We start from the raw sequence: 16,625 nt of genomic DNA on the forward strand, positions 1-16,625 counted from the left end.
GAGATTCCGTATGAAAGTGATATAGAAAAATGAAACTGTATGTTATCTACCTGGAGACAATGCCAAATTTATGTATTTATATAGATGAACCTTGGAAAGTCATATATGAATTTGTAAGCGACTAGAGTCAAATCTCTCCGAACGGGCTTTGAGAGTCAAAACGGGGTTTGCCCAAAACCCACTTTCTCGCAGTGGGGTTCTTATATATAACTCTCTAAGGATGTAGGAATTCCAACAGAATATATGCTTTGATCTGATGATACGGGTAAATTATACTATATCAAGTTTGGCTGTGACAGAGTGCTCGATAGAGGCTCATAATGTTTATAAGGGTCGCAACCATTTCGAGTATTCATGACTCACAGATTGATCATAAGTTAATGATGAGTGGACTGGATGGTTTTTCAAAGCTGCTTCATCTCTTCAAAAGTCCATCAAATTTCATCAACTGTATTCTTCATCAAAACGCCATGGATCGTGTTATCGAATACCAATATCTTCAAGCCCCGGGCTTTGCCCAACTAGGAAATTTCGTCAACCTACCACTTGAGATCCGCTGGATGATATGGGAATGCCTCTTCGATGACATACATACAGCCCCCAATGTCTTATCTATCCTACGTTGCAACAGCTACCTCTACCAAGAGATATCTGACCACCCCCCAAATGCAAAAGTGCGATTCTCTTCATCGCCCTTTTCAATTTTCAGTGTCGAGTATCAACGCGTTGTTATGCTGCGTTAGCAGACAAACGGGAGTCAATAGATCAGTCTGTTCGGCATAAATCGATACTGGAGGAGGTATTGAACATTCGACATGTGGACGATGTGTGGAATGAGTATATCCACGGTAATAGCTGAAGTGACCTCTGAATACAATTGAGATATATAACTTCAGAGCTCCTACTTAATCTACTCTACTGGGGTATATCATTGTTGATGGTAACATTATAACTTCAAGTTTGCCTAAATAAATAGAGTACAACATAATCCATCCATAGAACCTTCGAAGCAGTAACAGTAACACAAATCAAATAAATATCAGCATCCACGAAGGTGATTTGCTGATTGTATACGTTCATCATTATCGGTTACGGAATTTAGCTGCACACGGTCCCCCTGCATCTACATGTCAGCTTATCCAGGAAAGTTTTGGAAGATACAGGAAGCTACAGGAAAGAAACAAGAATACTCTAGAAGATGCAAGGGGTTCTTGGAAGAAACAAGAATCTTCTCAAATCTTACTGTACCAAGGCGTTGTATATATAACCGCTTCCGTTGCTGGTAGCAGAAGTCTTTCTTATTAGACTTCCAACTTCTCACAACCACAACCACAACCACAACCACACTCAAAAACACTCACTATCACCACCATGGTATACCGCGTAATTATCTTCGCACCACGCAAACCCAACATCACACACGAAGAATTTAAAACCCGCTACGAGCAGCACATGCGCATGGTAGCGGGTATCTGCGGCGATGCAGCACCAGTTTCGCACACACGATCGTATCTGAAGCACGACGCGGGATCTAATCCGATGTTGCTGGCAGGGAGTGTCGACGAAACGTACGATGCCGTGGTGACCATGTCATTTGAGGATGAGGCCGGGTTTGGGAGGTTCTGTCAGGCTTTGGATACGCCGGAGGCTAAGGCGATGATTGAGGCTGATGAGGCGGGATTTTGGGATCGGGAGAGGATGAAGGTTATGGTTGTTGAGGATGTGATGGAGGGGCTAGAGTAAGGGGGAGACGGGAGAGGATTTGAGTCATCTTCTTTGGGCGAGTTAAAGATGGATGAACATCCTAGATGCATGTCTATAGCTCTATGAAGAAAGCATGGCCAGGAAGAAACGACCTATACTGGAACAACTATACAATATGCCTAATATCATCTCTCATTGCATCTGATACTGTACACATCCTGCTAGCCCAACGACGAAATATACACATGAACAAAACATATCGACATCAAACATAACTACATAAAACAAAATATCACCATCCTCCAATATATATCAAACAAACAAAACGCCACCTATAATACATCCCAGAAATCATCGTAGATCATAGATCATATATGCATCCACAACGTCAATAAATGCGAAACTCAAGAAACAGGCCGATGACACTCCGAACAAATAAGCTTCTGCTTCCCATCCCTCCCTTTAACACTGCGGAAACTCGTTGCATGACAATTATCACACTTGAGCACGTCTTCCTCTGGATCACCCGTCGAAGTCGTATAGTCACTACTCAGCACACTAGTACCAGAGCTCATCCCGCGCTCGCGCGACGGAATTCTATCCGGCTTGAGGAAGTCATTCGAGCTCCGGGCCTGCATGACCAACGCATCGTGCGTGATCTTATTCCAGTACGCGTAGCTGCGGTCGCCCTGCAGCCAAAGCGGGTTGTCTGGTGCTTTGTTGCTGGCTAGGAGGTCCGTGGATGAGGCGAGTTTTGAGGGTTGGGCTTTGGGGTTTGCGCCGCTGTTGTTGTTTCCGTTTAGCCGGCTCATGTCCCCGCTTTGTAGGCGCGGCGATGGGGGTGGGGATGTAGTGACGATGGATACTGATTCGTGTGGGCCGAGACTTGATGGTCGGGAGGAGGCTAGTCTGAACATCGCCGGGCGGTGCTGCGGGGATGGGCTGCGGGTTTGGACGCCGGAGCGGGAGCCTTCGGTGCTGGAGCGGCCGTGGCGGACGACGGAGTTGCGCCATGAGACGATGCGCTCGGAAGGAGTTTTGTGGGTGGATTCCTTTCCAATGGAGGAGGCGGCGCTGCGGCGTGCGGAGTTGGAGCGTTTTAGGATCCGTCGGGAGATGGTGGAATTGGTGTCCCAGTTTTCGTAGCGTCGTTTTTGATACGCGCAGTCTTGCCGGAGAACTTTGATCTTGCCGGAGTAGTCGGCGATCACAATAATTTCTCCGCCTGGATGTTTGGATCGTGCAAGGTACGAGGGGGATTCGTGGGCCATTTTGCTGACGATGGATAGGCGAGGTGCTGATGCAGAGCGCTTATGGGGTTTTCTATTTTCTTTGCCTGGGCCTGTTGGCTCTGGACCCATCAAGGCTACCGGGGGCGGGTTGCAGATGTCGTAGATTGGATCTTCTGATAGCGCCAGAACCTGTTTCGTTTGGATCGGTGCCATGATTGCAGCTGTTACCATGGCAGACTGTGTCTCGAATACCTCCACAGCCTGCTTTTCAGAATCTCGTTGCACAGACCCAATTGGCCAGACGTATGCCCTGCGATCCTCACTTCCACATATGATGTACTTGCCATCATTGCTGAATGTCGCTCGAATTTGACTGCAAGTGTTCTCATTACCGCGGAATTTAGCCTCCAACGATCGAGAATGGAAGTTATACAGCCTGATGCGGGAATCGTTGCTAGTGACCAGTAACTTGATATCACCCTCGGCATCATCCTTAACATCGTCCTTGGGAACCATCATTGTATCGATTCCAGTGATTTTGCTACCCTTGGAATTGCGCCCACGGGCCGATCGTACATGGATCTGGGCTGATACTTTTAGGCCCTCAGTATCATAGATGTTAAGCATGCCATTCAAACATCCGGCAATAGAGTATCGGCCATCTGGAGTAAATGCCACTGCAGTAATCATATCGGGCACAGAAGTCACAAAGGCCACGCTCTTGTCCGGGATACTCCAGAGGCGCAGTTTTGTATCGAGGGATCCAGCAAGGAAAAAGCGGTCGTCACGAGGGTGGAATTGAATCGAAGTCACAAAATCACTGTGCTGGAAACAGCAAAGGCATTCCGGTCGAGAGATATGCCAAAGTCGTACCGTTTTGTCCATTGACGAAGAGAGAAGGAAGTTATTCTGCCTCACAGGTCAGCACGGCCGTCCCATCGAGTTGAATGTTCGAGTATGCATACTTTACTCCAGCTCAGGTCCAATATACTTCCCGTGTGTCCCTCATACACTTGAACGGGCTCCGGCTGGAACACAGGCGCCTTCAGGCCGGAATTATCTTGTGCGTCTACGGGTGTTGCCTCTTCATCCCCATTGGCATCCTCGCGCTCCTCCGGCGTAGCGATAACAGCCCATACTCGAACCTTCCGGTCCTGGCCAGCGGCCGCGAGATATTTACCATCTTTCGAAACCATAAGTGCCCAGACGGCCTTTCCAGTGTGGTCGCCATTCTGCAAGGCCGACGACGTAGATATCCGTCTATCGGCGGGTTTGGGCGATGGGCTGCTGCCCTCCAGTTCCTGGGCCAGAAACACACGTTTGAACGTCTTATCCTTCTTGTAATGGGCCCGCACCTTCAGGTATTTGGATGGAGGAGGGTGCCGAGGTATAAATCCAATTGGGTGCGAAGTGTCAACGGACATACGGTGCGCCTCAGGTTCCGACGTTTCATCGTCGCCCTCAACTGGCTGGTCTTTTTTCTTGTTTCCAATGATTCGGCTAAGGAAAGAGACACCTTTTCTGTATTTGAAAGAGCAAACCACAGGTCAGTCGCTAGTAATATAATGGTATATTGTGGCGAGAGTCCTGGGGGTGGATCTTCTCGAGTGGACTATGCGGGGGAAGCGCAAAGAAACCGGCACACAAGTTTCGGCGACACAAACCGTCGGCGTAACTGGTCCCAAGGCAAAATCGCAAAACTCACTTCTTCTCTTTAGGTTTTGAGTTAGGCAATGAATCTTTTCGGGTCGGGCTTTTCTCTGGCGGGCTGTACTCGGAGCCCACAGCCTCTGCTTCGTATGAGGCTCTTCCCAGTAGTTTCAGGGGAATGGACTTTTGGGTATTGGTGCGTTGAATAATGTGCTACAATGACAAAGCACGGCCCTCCTGTCAGCTTGGCTCCTGCATGTCCGTATATGCACCTTGATGCGGGTTGTACAAAGCAAAGCACATGACCGGGATGTGTCGGGCAATTCTTTGCAAGTCTGCGAGAGCTTACCTGCGATAAGGGATCTATGGCACTTGACTCTGTCTTCTCGTGTGGGGAATTCGAGATCGAATCTCGTAAAGAGCTACCAATGGCCGAGCGTCGGGGATTCCGGGCATCTTGAAGACTATGAGTCGAGCCTGATGCGACATCCGATGTGGCCGAACCTGTCAGTTCCGTCAGCATCTGGGTCATTGGCGTTCTGTTCTTTTTTGGCGCGTGATATGGGACAGTCCATAGAGTGAGTGGAGTTCTCCAGGCCAGATTCAAATTCTCAAGACTTACCGGGAAATGTCGAGGTTCCGGGGGTCAAATCGGTTATCGCGGGGGTCGCGACTCGTAATGAGAGATTATTTCCCTCCATGTGTTCACATGTACAGTCGCATGGGGGGTGGTAAGAGGAAATATCCAAAATTTCAAATGTAATATGTACAATATACCTTAGAGAGGGAAGAAAGAAAAGTGCGGCAAAGACCGGATAGCGTTGGATGACATCAAATTGGGGCGATGGTGGAGACTTGGACCCCGTTGCTTATTTGGAGATTGTATAAAAGTATAAAATGTATAATTATAATATATAGAATATATTGTATGGAATATATAGAATGTATAGAATCTACTAAACTAAAGCGATTGAAGTTTTCTCGCTCGATCCTTTGCAATATCACACATACCCTTCAAAGTCAGTCAGTATACAGCAACTCAACGATAAGAAAAAATTACCTGAATGGTCTCTTCAATCTCTTTCTCCGTATCGGCGCGGTCAATGCGCTGGCGCATTTCGACCATAATCACCTCGCGACTGCGGCCATGAACAAATGTGCTATATATCTCGAGTCAGTATGTAATAGATCATTGCGCACGAAACGTGGACATACACAAACCGCAAACCTGGAAACTTCTCTTCGTATTCCGCATTCAGTGCCCGTAACTTCTCCGCCTGTTCTTCTGCGCCTTCATTCAATTGGGCCTGTTCCTTTTTGCTCAGCTCGCTCAGGTGTTCTGGGTTGGCTGGGGCCCGACCAAGACGTGGATGCGATCCCAAAATACCAAAGAGCACGTCACGGTCAGTAGGTGAATTTGGAGCTGAGAGGGCAGACATGCGACCCCCTACAGCATCGATGAGGTTGGTGTATGAAGAGAAGGTCTGGTTGGCCAGCACGGGGATCATCAGTCGGTGGAGCTCTGGGGACGGTTCGAAGAGGGTATCGAGTACCCGAAGCTGGGTCTCTTGGGGCAGGGAAGGGATCGTCGATGGTGGGGGGAGTTCCATGGTGTAGTCGAATATGATATGAATATGATTTGAATATGAAGGGGATGTGTTGCAATATAAGTAGAGATGTAGATATCTGGGTTTCCACTTTCGGAGTACGCCGAGGCGGAGAACAGCGGGAATATGCTTCCAAGTTATACATGTATTGTCTATCGTAACTATTGTAACTATTATAACTATTTTGTATTTATATTTAGTGTGTTTCATATGTTTAGTTTGACGAACTCCTTTACCCCAGGTCCCATATCGAGTTCGAGTACAATCCCATCGAGCTCAAATCCAGATGAAATATACGTACATAACATAAGGATTCAATTCAATTGACTATATCCCATTGCAGTTCATTGCAGTTCGTTGCAGTCTTTTTTAGATTGGGATAATCAGAGGTGGAGTCAAAAGGAGCCCCCTGAGCGTTCGCCTAAACCAACTCTGTTTTCATGAAACCGCCAAATCCGCACGGCCTTGATTGGGCTCGCGATCTTAAGATCCAAAGACCTTAAGTTTTATCGTAACTTTCCTCTTCCCATTACATTCGGCTTTGCGCCTCACATCCTCCATGCGGCTCACGCCATGTCTTTGAATGGGCTCGATACTGCCCCCGTCCTCGAAGCCTACCAAGGCGCCCTGGCCGACGCGGGCGGGTGGTGAGTTTACCCCCTTTTGCAGTGTTTCAACCAACTTCACAGTCACTGATACCCCTATGTTTCAGGTTTCTACTACACTATGTTGCAAGAGATGAGGTTGCCCTCCACGAACGAGGCACCGGCGGGGTGCCCGAAATCAGGAATGCCATCGACGGCTACGAGGAATGCTTGCCGCTTTATGGCTTCCTTCAATACCGGCGCAGAAAAGTGATCATCCGCTACATGCCGGAGGGATTATCCCGGCTCATACTCGGTATGTCCATCAACCGCCTTCCATAGAAATTTGTCTAATCCGTCCCAGCCCGAAGCAATGTCCAATTCCAGTCCGTCACCGACAAGTTCACCCCAAACGACACCGTGCTTCCTCTATCCAAAGCCTCCGATCTTACCGAAAGCGCCTTGTCCTCCGCCTGTCTCCTCCATACCGCTTCGACCTCAATCACCTCTTCTTCGAGCTCGCTTCGCCGCCGCCGGCTGATGGAAATCACGGAAGATGCCGAAGAAAATGGCACGAAGGACGAAGCTCCGACACCAATCCCACCTCCCCAGTCCGAGGCCCGACGCAGGCCAAGGAGCGTCAAGTCGGAAGCTACCTTAGTGCCGTCGCCCATTGAACCTCCAGTGGAACCGGACCTACCTCCGACATCACCAGAAAGCGAAAAAGCCTCGGTCGACCTCATGCCACCCCCATCCCGACCGAGCTCCAGAGCCACAATCTCTCGAGGGAGTCCCATCGAACCACAATCCGCAACAATGTCCCCCAGGTCCATAAAATCAGATCGCTCCCGCTCCAGCTCCAGGTATCGAACTATTTTGGACGAATTCCCCCGTCCTTCAGAAGAGGCCCGGTTGTCCACTCAATCCAGTCGCCCCTCGCTCCAAGATTTGGAACGGGCCGCGGGATACACCCCAAAGGTTAAGCTGGGACCCCGACCGTCCGTGGATAGCAGCGGGAGGCCCCGTACAGCAGGCAGTTCTCGAAATGTAGACCAGCGCCCTGTGGCATCCCTGCCGACAAATATGCGCACTTCTTCCGTGCGGAAGCAAAAGGGTGACGCCCCCCGCCCTCGATCTCAGGGGAGCACTTTTGCAAATAAGCCCACTAGTCGTGTTCCGCCAGTCCCACCTTTGCTGGTCCCACCCCCCTCTATTCCTATCTCGAGACCTCAACTTTCCCCTGGCGCCAAATCTCTTGGAGCGTTATCAACCTCCTCGGGATTGACCCCTGAGAAAGAACGTTTGATGAAGGCTTTGCAACAAAGAAGGAAGAATATGGCCAAGCGTGCGGAGGAAACGAACAAGAAGCAGGTCTCTGAGGAAGAGGTCAAACCAGTGAAGGATATTGCTAAGGATTTCGATGACGATAAAGAGAATCTCATTCAGATTCACTATCCTGACGCTGAAATGATGCTGTCTGAGCCTGAGACAATTCAACAAGACCGACAATTCCTTTCGGCAAATTCGCCCGTACCTCCTGAGCCCGCCCCTGAGCTTGTTCTCGAGTTTGGTCTTGAACCCGCCTTCGAGCCTGTTCTTGCACGCGAATCCGTTCCTGAGACCATTATTGCATCTGCTCCTGGGCCTGTCGTTGAGGCAGTCGCTGAGCCCATTCCTGAACTTGTTTTTGAGCCCGTTGTCGACACAATTGCTGAGCCCAGTCGCGAACTTGCCCCTGAGCCCGTTGGCCTATCTCCCGAGACTGTCGAGTCAATCGGTGAACCAATTTTTGAGTATGCTGCGACCCCTGAGCCAGAGCAGCCTTCTGAGCCTCTTGAGGCTGAATCAAGACCGATCACCGACCTTACTCCTACCAACGCCGAGGATGGGCCATGCTCATCTGCGGACACAAATAGCGACAATCCCATCCCAGCCGATCGCGCTGCTACACCAGAGATTGTCAAGGCGGAAACATTGCAGACAGCCCCTGAGGATGAAACGCGCACTGAGCACGAGGACCCCGCAATGCCCAGTCTCGCCCCACCTACCTTTAATCTTGACGTTCCACCTCAAAATGAGCCTTCGGACGCTTCGCGACCTGATTCAGACGTCCCCGAAACACAATTCAAAAATTCCTCAGTTGCGCATGTGCCAACTGACGAGCCTTCTGAGGTGCCTATCTCAGCAGAGGTCCTTCAGGCGGTTCCCCTCCCCTTACCCTCGACTACCCCTCCAGAAAGCACTGGCATAGAAATCCCAGCTGCCCCCGTTCTCGTCTCAATTGAGGTGGACGAGCCGACTCCTGATCACTCAATTACCGAGAAATCCGAGCCTCTCCCCCTGGATCAGAGGCGCAAGGTCCGTCTGGAGCCTATTCAAGTGCCTACCCCAGACTACTCGGACGACGACAACCTCCTTTCTGACGATTCATTCATGGAGGAATTAACCTCAGCTACTGTCCAGGAGGCCAGACCGGTATCTGTGAAATCTCCCAACAGCGGCGATCACGCTTGGAGGAATTCACGTGCCGTCTCGAGCCCGTTCTCTATGGGATCACCGTCGAGTATGCAAGCTCTGGCTGTGGGCCGGTCCATTTCTAGCTCTCACTCTGAAAATGGCCCGCATACGCCCGTACTCATGGCCAAGAAGATCAACGTCTCCTCTGGAATTTCTAGTCGTATCAAGGCGCTTGAAAAGTTTTCGAGCCGGGAAGGCACTCCCTTGGGCGCGAGTCCGGCTATGAGTGGGCCATCGGCCGCCTCGTCTTTCGAGAACCTCCGCAAACGCGCATCTATCTCGATGCCCAGTGGCAATCACGACACTCCATCAAGCACAATGCATTCTGCTCATGTCCCCAACAGCTTTTCCCGTGCGCCGAGCATGAGTCGGCACGAGCGTCGGGTGTCTGTGGATGTTACACGCCCTGCTAACTCTGTTTCCGTAACGGCCCGTATCTTGCGCGATGCAGATACCTCTCCCGGGTCTTCTGGGCTTGAGCCCTCGGAGTCCGATCTTCTCAACCTCCAGGCTAGTCCTTTGACCGTGGAGCACGAGACATCCGAGGCACCACTCCCTCAGGTCTCGTCTATCGAGCCTGCCAGTCTTCCCCAGGACCGAAGCATGTCTGTGTCATCTACTACATCTAGTCGTCAAGCGACGTCTCGCCCCGGCAGCCGCCCTAATAGCCGTCCTGGAAGCCGCCCCTCTCTCCCTTCGCGCTCTAGGACTGACGACAGCATCCAATCTGCCTCTCCCACGCCCGAAGATAAGAAGGCATCTCGCACCTCGCGAATCATGCGCCGCATGTCATCGATCACATCCAACTCTCGCCGCAGCATTATCGGAGCCCTTAGCTCACCAGTCAAGGAAGAGTATGTTCCCACCTTCACAAATGGATCTAGTAAGGCTCCAGGGTCTACTAGCTCGCGTACTTCAGAGCCCATTGACATTGGCGAGGTGAACGTCCAGTTCCCAGAAACTCTTCTGTGGAAGCGTCGTGTCATGCGCATCGATGAAGAGGGATACGTTGTTCTCGCCCCTGGCACCAATGATGCCACCACCCGGAGCATGACTAAACGCTACCATCTCACCGAGTTCCGCACTCCTTGTCTTCCCGATGAAGACATGCAGGAATTGCCCAACAGCATCTTGCTTGACTTCTTAGATGGAAATACGCTCCAATGTGCTTGTGAATCCAGACAGGGACAAGCTTCTGCTCTTCGGAGTAAGTATCCAGCATTCTTCAAAATCGGAGAATAAATAGCTAATCATCAACAGCTCTCGTCGAGGCTCACAGTGCCCACCAGCAATAATCATATTGTCCAAGGACAGGACTTCTCACGCCGATAGTCCTATCCTCCATTTTCATTCTCTTCTAGGCTTCATCGCCCACCTTTTTTTTTCCTTTCCCGCACGCATCTTGCTGAACCTCCTTCGAGATCTCTTTCCTATCTCTTCTACCTCTCTGTATCTCTATCTCTTTTCTCTTTATCTCTCTGGTGTGTATGTGTTGTGATAAATGTGGCATGTTCTTGGTATACCCCCCCGAGTCAAAAGAGCTTCTCTTTTTCTTTTCCTTTCCCACTTCTCTCAATACCAATCTACTGTTCTTCGACATGTACAGACAGACAGACAGTATTTCTTTGCCCTTCCTTTTGCTCGCTTTTTCTTATTTTCATCTTGCATACACACTCCGTACCTTTGCATAGAGTGTTGGTGTTCTATTCAATCCACTGTGTTCTTTTCTCTTGAGTTCTAGAAGTTTCATATTCTAATCTATCTTCTGATATCTTGCATACTAAAATTGGAATGTGTATTTAATGGTTTCTTTGGTTCTACCTACTTTGGGCGGGGGTATCAAGTGGAAGAAATAAAAGCCCAATCCGAAATAATCTTCAGCAAAGTATCCGTCAAACCTCTAGGGCTGTGCATGTCTAGCAAATTCGTTCTGTAGGAGGTATCCTTCTAGCGCCCATCGCCTTTATTCCAAGGTTATATTCACCAGTGGTGAGTATAGCTTGGAATGTGGGTATCTCTGTCGACAAAGCAGATCGTTAGAGTGTTGACAGTTGTGAACGAGAAGTAATTTAATAACTTACTTGAAAGGAGAATTCTGTATGTGCGTGGCGCTGTGTTCTAGTCCCGTCCACTAGTTCCGATGTGTCTTGTAATCGTCCAAGTCTAGGGATGTGAGGGGTTGACGGTTCAACCGTATTTCCGATTTTCAATTTCCGATGATTGTCATGGCACATAACGATCGTTAATTCCAGGCCGAACAGATCAGGTGTAGCCGTTCGCGAGATCCTCAAGCTCCTGATCTTCATCATCCTCTTCATCCTCGTCAATCTCCCCTTCTAATCCCTCGGCCTCTGGAATCGATGTATCTTCATTCAGGGTATCTTCACCGTTCTGAGCCGTGCCATTTTCTTTACTTGCAGAATAGAACTCCGGGAATGCAGCGCGCATTTGCAGCACATGTGCGTCAACGACGTATTGCATGAGGTTGTTGACCGGGAAAGAAGAATGCATGCGTTTCTCCGATTCCATCAGCTCGACCTTCATCTGCATCTCCCACTCGTGCTCTCCGGCATGGTCACCAATAAGCTTCTTGCGCTCGATTATGTCGGTGATCGAAATCAACTTCTCGCATCCCGGCATGCGACATGTCCAGGTATCAGATGTCTCGTCGATAAATTCTTCAATATCCTGTGGTGTATCGGGAGTTGGATCCCGCTCGGAGGTCAGAAGATTCTGGCTTGTTGGCGAGGAAGATACGGGAGGAGTCTGGAGTTTTTCTTTTTTGATATTGTCCTTGAACAGACTCTTCATAAGGGAGGAGCTGGCGCCGCTCGAGGAGGCTGCCAAGAACGAGCGAGTCCGAGGCTTTGTGGCTGCGAATGGATCTCTGATTAACTCATGGCCGCGGGTTTTGCTGGGTGTTTCGATCTCGTCGATTTCATCGGTGTCCTCTTGGTCTTCCTCGTCGTTGGATTCAACTGTCTGCTGGTTTGTTGAGGCATTGCGGTTACGCTTGCCGGTCACTTTATTGGAGACTGTGTGGACTTTTGGGCGTAGCACGGACTTCTGAGTCCGGCCGTACCGTTCATCGTCGCTGGATTCTTCCTGCGGATCCAGGGGGTTTAGGAGTGCAGCTGGCAGAGGGGCGGATTTCGTGGATGCATGTGTGAGTTCCCTATGGATGACATAGCGAGGCCATCTAAAGTCCTCTTCATCCATCATTTCCAGCACGGCATTTGCCCTGGTAGCAATAATTTTCTGAGCATCTTCGTTGCTGAAAGAGAATCGATCTGCGAAGCGTTCTCCCAGGAGGTCAATATGCAGGCGACGCTTTGCCAAGTGACCTTCTTCTCTGAGGTCCTTGAGTAACTGATAGATGGCATCGGCTTGTGATTTTGAGATTGCTGCAGGCTGATGTTGAGGAGTTGCCACTTCAGGTTCGTCTTGAGATTCGGGTTCGCTTTCCTCAGAGGGTGAAAGCTCCTCCATCAGCCTATTATAATCATCCTAGGCTAATTATCAGTATGCCCATAGGCTATTGTTAACGAGGGTACTTGATTTTACTCACATTAAATTGGCGACGCAGATGAACGAAGACATTTGTCTTCTTCCATTCGATATCTGCATCACCTTGGATCATGCAGCGAAGCAAGAAGGCAGCATGTATCGCAAAGACCTCAGCTGACTGTTCTCGGGTCTCACATGAGCCATATGTGTGGTAAGTGTACTAAGGGCGGATGAATATTAGGCTCTCGGTTTACATAGCGCATAATACAGAATTGAAAGACTCACTTGTTCACAGAGATTCCTAAAAGAGGGATTGATCTGTTTCTTTCCTTGCCGATGCTTATCGACCAGGAAATACAGCATGTCAATGGCCTGGACCATGCGATTGTATGTGGGTGTGAAACCCTTGGCGGGCGAAATGATGTCGTACCAGCCCGCCTTACCAGCAACCCAGAGCTCAATGCTCTTATCTTCAGTTTGGCCGTAGGCATAATGTGTGACCTCGTCAATAATAATGCGCTTAGGGGGGTTATCCGGTTTGAGCACTGGTGAGGAAGTGACTGGTCAGCAAGCTGCTTGATAAACGCGCATTGATACAACGATACACACCTAAGTGTTCTTGGTCCTCACGAAGTGGCTCTAAGCAGCCGATCACCTGCACTGGGTTCTGTTCGGTGGCGTCCAGTAGATTTGCATATAGCATCTTTCCAGGCTTTAGCACCTTCACATCGGTTAGGCCGAACTCCCACCAATCATTCTCATCAGTGATAGAGGGATCGGTGGGAGCTAGGACGGTTTCTTCGCGGGACGTCATGGTGGAATTGGCATGGTGGGTTTCGCCAACGATGTAGGAATACTGATAGTGAGGTGAAGTCAAGTAACTGAGAAAATGAGAACCAGAAGAAGGTGAGTTGGAATGGAAGCTTGTAGTTGGAAGTCATCGATCACCAGTAAATTACGGATACAACCAGTTACCCGCAATTAATTACATGGAGTTTCTGCCTAAATTATCGGGAGGTTATGCCATCACGTGTGCATAATTACATAATAATTTAAGGTTAGTTACAGTCAGATCCACGGGTCTGATCTAAATTAAACTCCGATCTGGATATCGGACTTTTGAAAGGCTACCTGCATATTTATGTGTATTATGTCTTGGTGCCAGGCATATTTGGGCATCTTCAAGGCTTCCCTGAAATTACAAAAAGTTGGAAGACTGAAGCCATTCCTCCCAAGTGTCGGTATTGTCGACTCTAGTATGTATAAGGTTCGGGGTCCAGCTATTCTCTTTTTGAGGGCTCGGCTCTTTAATCTCTTCGTTCACAAAGCCGATCAACATTGTAGTATCCTCTAGGTGAGCATCGCATTGTTGGTATTTGGGTGTAATCTAAGTCAAGAGAGAGTTTCTTGTCTATGTTCGAGAGCAGTACCAGGATGAAGGACATCAGCTTCGGTGTGCAAAAGTTCAGGCCTAAATAACATTCTTGTCGGTGTCATATTAGGAAGAGCAAGGTCAACCCATCTTAGTCCAGGCCTATCACTTCTAGGATTATCCTAGGCATCGATTGAGAACGAGGCGCCGATGGTTGCCAATGTCGCCGCGGAACTAGAAAGAGCCAGAGCTCTCGCATCAGTGATTATTGTATAGTTTATACTGTCATGATGGCAGATCTAAGGGCTTCTAGGCATAGAGTCATGTCTAGCATTGGAGATAGGAGAACCTTGTTGAATGGAAACTTGGCTGCTGCACCCCGACAGAAGAGGAGGAATGCGTTGGTTAATCACAGCCACCAGGTAGAGACTTGTTCATTTATTTATTGTATAAAGTCAAAACGATCTACAGCTACAGGACAGAGTATTCAAAAAGTATGAATCTTGAATCACTATAACTAGTCAGCGTATAGTGTAGGATAGTATGTCAAGGGGTACGGCGTTTTGAGACTATTAGGGGCGTCCTTAATTATTTGCATAGAAATTGGGTTAAAATCTTGACTTTCACTTTATGTCTGTTAATATTTTTTTTTGCTATGGTATAAGAGAAAAGAGAGTATGAAAAATGACCTCTATAAGCACGTCAAAGAGATCAAAAAGGATGCCTTCAAATTGCACCTGAAAAGAAAACTAAAATGATACCGAGGCCTTTCATCTATATAATACTATAAATATATACATATCCCGATTAATGATCAGGAAACCTATATATCAATTAGGTCAAAATCATAGCAATCGCCTTGTCGTGGTCCTAAAGAACTGCCGTAAAGGCGGGAACCAAATCTCTACCAAAATCACTTTTTTCCATTTTGGTTCAACCCCCATCTCCCAGATGCCATTCCCCCCAGGTTTTCGACTTTTTCGCAACACAATGTCTGGCGAGAAGATCCTAGAAGGCGTATTCGGTAAGCTTGAATCCCACTAAAGCAAGACCTCAAACTAACTTCTCCGATAGCCGTCCACAAGCCGCAAGGCGTTACCTCCGCCGACGTGATCCGCACATTGCAGAAACACTTCAACCCCTCCAAGACCTTCAGACCATGGTTAGAAGAGGAACGCGCCCGCCGCGAACGTGAGAGCCAATTCCAGCGCAAACGCCGTCGCCACCAACGCCTCGACGTGAAGATCGGCCACGGCGGAACCTTAGACCCGCTCGCGACAGGCGTGCTCATCACCGGAATTGGCAAGGGCACAAAGTCCCTCCAGGATTTCCTGGCCTGCACCAAGAGCTATGAAACTATTGTGACCTTCGGCGCGGAGACGGATACCTACGACCGTCTTGGAAAAATTGTGCGTCGCGCGCCCTACGAACATATCACGCGCGAAGCTGTCGAGAAGGCGCTGGAGCAGTTCCGCGGTAATATCATGCAGAAGCCGCCTATTTTCTCTGCTTTGCGGGTCAATGGAAAGAAGCTGTATGAGTATGCGCGTGAGGGCAAGGTGCCCCCGATTGAGATTAAGCACCGGCCCGTTGAGGTATTGAACATGGAGATTGTGGAGTGGTACGAGCCCGGTACGCACGAGTACAAATGGCCCGAGGAGGAGATGACCGGCGATGAGAAAGCTGTTGCCGAGAAGCTTCTTGATCAGGAAGCCTCGGCGGCTGCGCCAGAGGCTGAGGTTGAGGCTACGAGCCAAGGTGCCGAAGCTTCTTCTACCAAGCGGAAGTCGCCTCCCCCGGTGGATGACTTGAAGGACGATAGTGCGGATGCTGCTAAGAAGCAAAAGGTGTCTGAGACCGAGGCCGCGCCTGTAGCTCCTGAGCCTACTGCCCCCGAACCTGCGACTACAGAGGCCCCTGTTGTGCCTGCAGAGGACCCTAAGCCCCAACCTCCGGCGGTGAAAATCAAGATGACTGTTACGTCGGGCTTCTATGTCCGCTCGCTGGCACATGATCTGGGCAAGGCTGTTGGTAGCTGTGCTCTGATGAGTGAGCTAGTGCGCAGTCGTCAAGGTGACTATGAACTCTCCCCTGACAAGGTTCTGGAGTACAAGGACCTTGAGGCCGGCGAAGAGGTCTGGGGACCGAAGGTGGAGAAGTTTTTGTCAGAGTGGGAGGAGAAGAGAGCCACCAAGGCTGAAGCTGAGGCAGCTCAATAGACTATAGAGTCTCTAAAATGATATAGCATTTGTATATAGACTTGCTATTTGTAATATCAATCCTTGAATTCAATATACTATGTATCATATCTTGCCTTTTATGTGCCATACCTCGATATGTAGTGTATAGTATCTACAATTTGAAACTCTTCTCAGAGCTCACTTGCTAGCTATAGTCTCACAATCGCAATTGATAGAGGTAATAAATGAAAACTGCCATTTTTTGGTTATCC

The 16,625-nt window shown here is 49.2% G+C and overlaps 5 protein-coding genes across 5 annotated transcripts; 3 read left to right on the forward strand and 2 right to left on the reverse strand.

Annotated features, from left to right (window-relative positions):
- Nucleotides 1-1,371: 1,371 nt before the first annotated feature.
- On the forward strand, nt 1,372-1,743 carry N7517_010783 (EthD domain-containing protein; the record flags this gene model as incomplete). Its single annotated transcript, XM_056728506.1, has 1 exon — nt 1,372-1,743. One exon carries the CDS (start codon nt 1,372-1,374, stop codon nt 1,741-1,743), a length of 372 nt encoding a protein of 123 aa, XP_056574321.1.
- A 365-nt stretch (nt 1,744-2,108) lies between these two features.
- N7517_010784 (Oxo-4-hydroxy-4-carboxy-5-ureidoimidazoline decarboxylase) lies at nt 2,109-6,196 on the reverse strand (the record flags this gene model as incomplete). Its single annotated transcript, XM_056728507.1, has 7 exons — nt 2,109-3,845; nt 3,902-4,457; nt 4,642-4,799; nt 4,936-5,090; nt 5,209-5,281; nt 5,647-5,746; nt 5,802-6,196. 7 exons carry the CDS (start codon nt 6,194-6,196, stop codon nt 2,109-2,111), a joined length of 3,174 nt encoding a protein of 1,057 aa, XP_056574322.1.
- A 570-nt stretch (nt 6,197-6,766) lies between these two features.
- N7517_010785 (uncharacterized protein) lies at nt 6,767-10,593 on the forward strand (the record flags this gene model as incomplete). The annotated part of the gene is made up of 4 exons (XM_056728508.1): nt 6,767-6,840; nt 6,906-7,093; nt 7,142-10,501; nt 10,555-10,593. 4 exons carry the CDS (start codon nt 6,767-6,769, stop codon nt 10,587-10,589), a joined length of 3,657 nt encoding a protein of 1,218 aa, XP_056574323.1. The 3' UTR covers nt 10,590-10,593.
- Nucleotides 10,594-11,556: 963 nt separating this feature from the next.
- Nucleotides 11,557-13,615, reverse strand: N7517_010786 (uncharacterized protein; the record flags this gene model as incomplete). Its single annotated transcript, XM_056728509.1, has 4 exons — nt 11,557-12,801; nt 12,863-13,021; nt 13,087-13,346; nt 13,411-13,615. The coding sequence occupies 4 exons, from the start codon at nt 13,613-13,615 to the stop codon at nt 11,557-11,559; spliced, it is 1,869 nt and encodes a 622-aa protein (XP_056574324.1).
- Nucleotides 13,616-15,163: 1,548 nt separating this feature from the next.
- N7517_010787 (pseudouridine synthase PUS4) lies at nt 15,164-16,392 on the forward strand (the record flags this gene model as incomplete). Its single annotated transcript, XM_056728510.1, has 2 exons — nt 15,164-15,197; nt 15,248-16,392. 2 exons carry the CDS (start codon nt 15,164-15,166, stop codon nt 16,390-16,392), a joined length of 1,179 nt encoding a protein of 392 aa, XP_056574325.1.
- Between the last annotated feature and the right edge of the window lie 233 nt (nt 16,393-16,625).

The sequence above is a fragment of the Penicillium concentricum genome (genome assembly GCF_028827145.1).
Source record: "Penicillium concentricum strain IBT 3081 chromosome Unknown utg000006l_segment0_segment0, whole genome shotgun sequence".
Classification (NCBI taxonomy): domain Eukaryota; kingdom Fungi; phylum Ascomycota; class Eurotiomycetes; order Eurotiales; family Aspergillaceae; genus Penicillium; species Penicillium concentricum.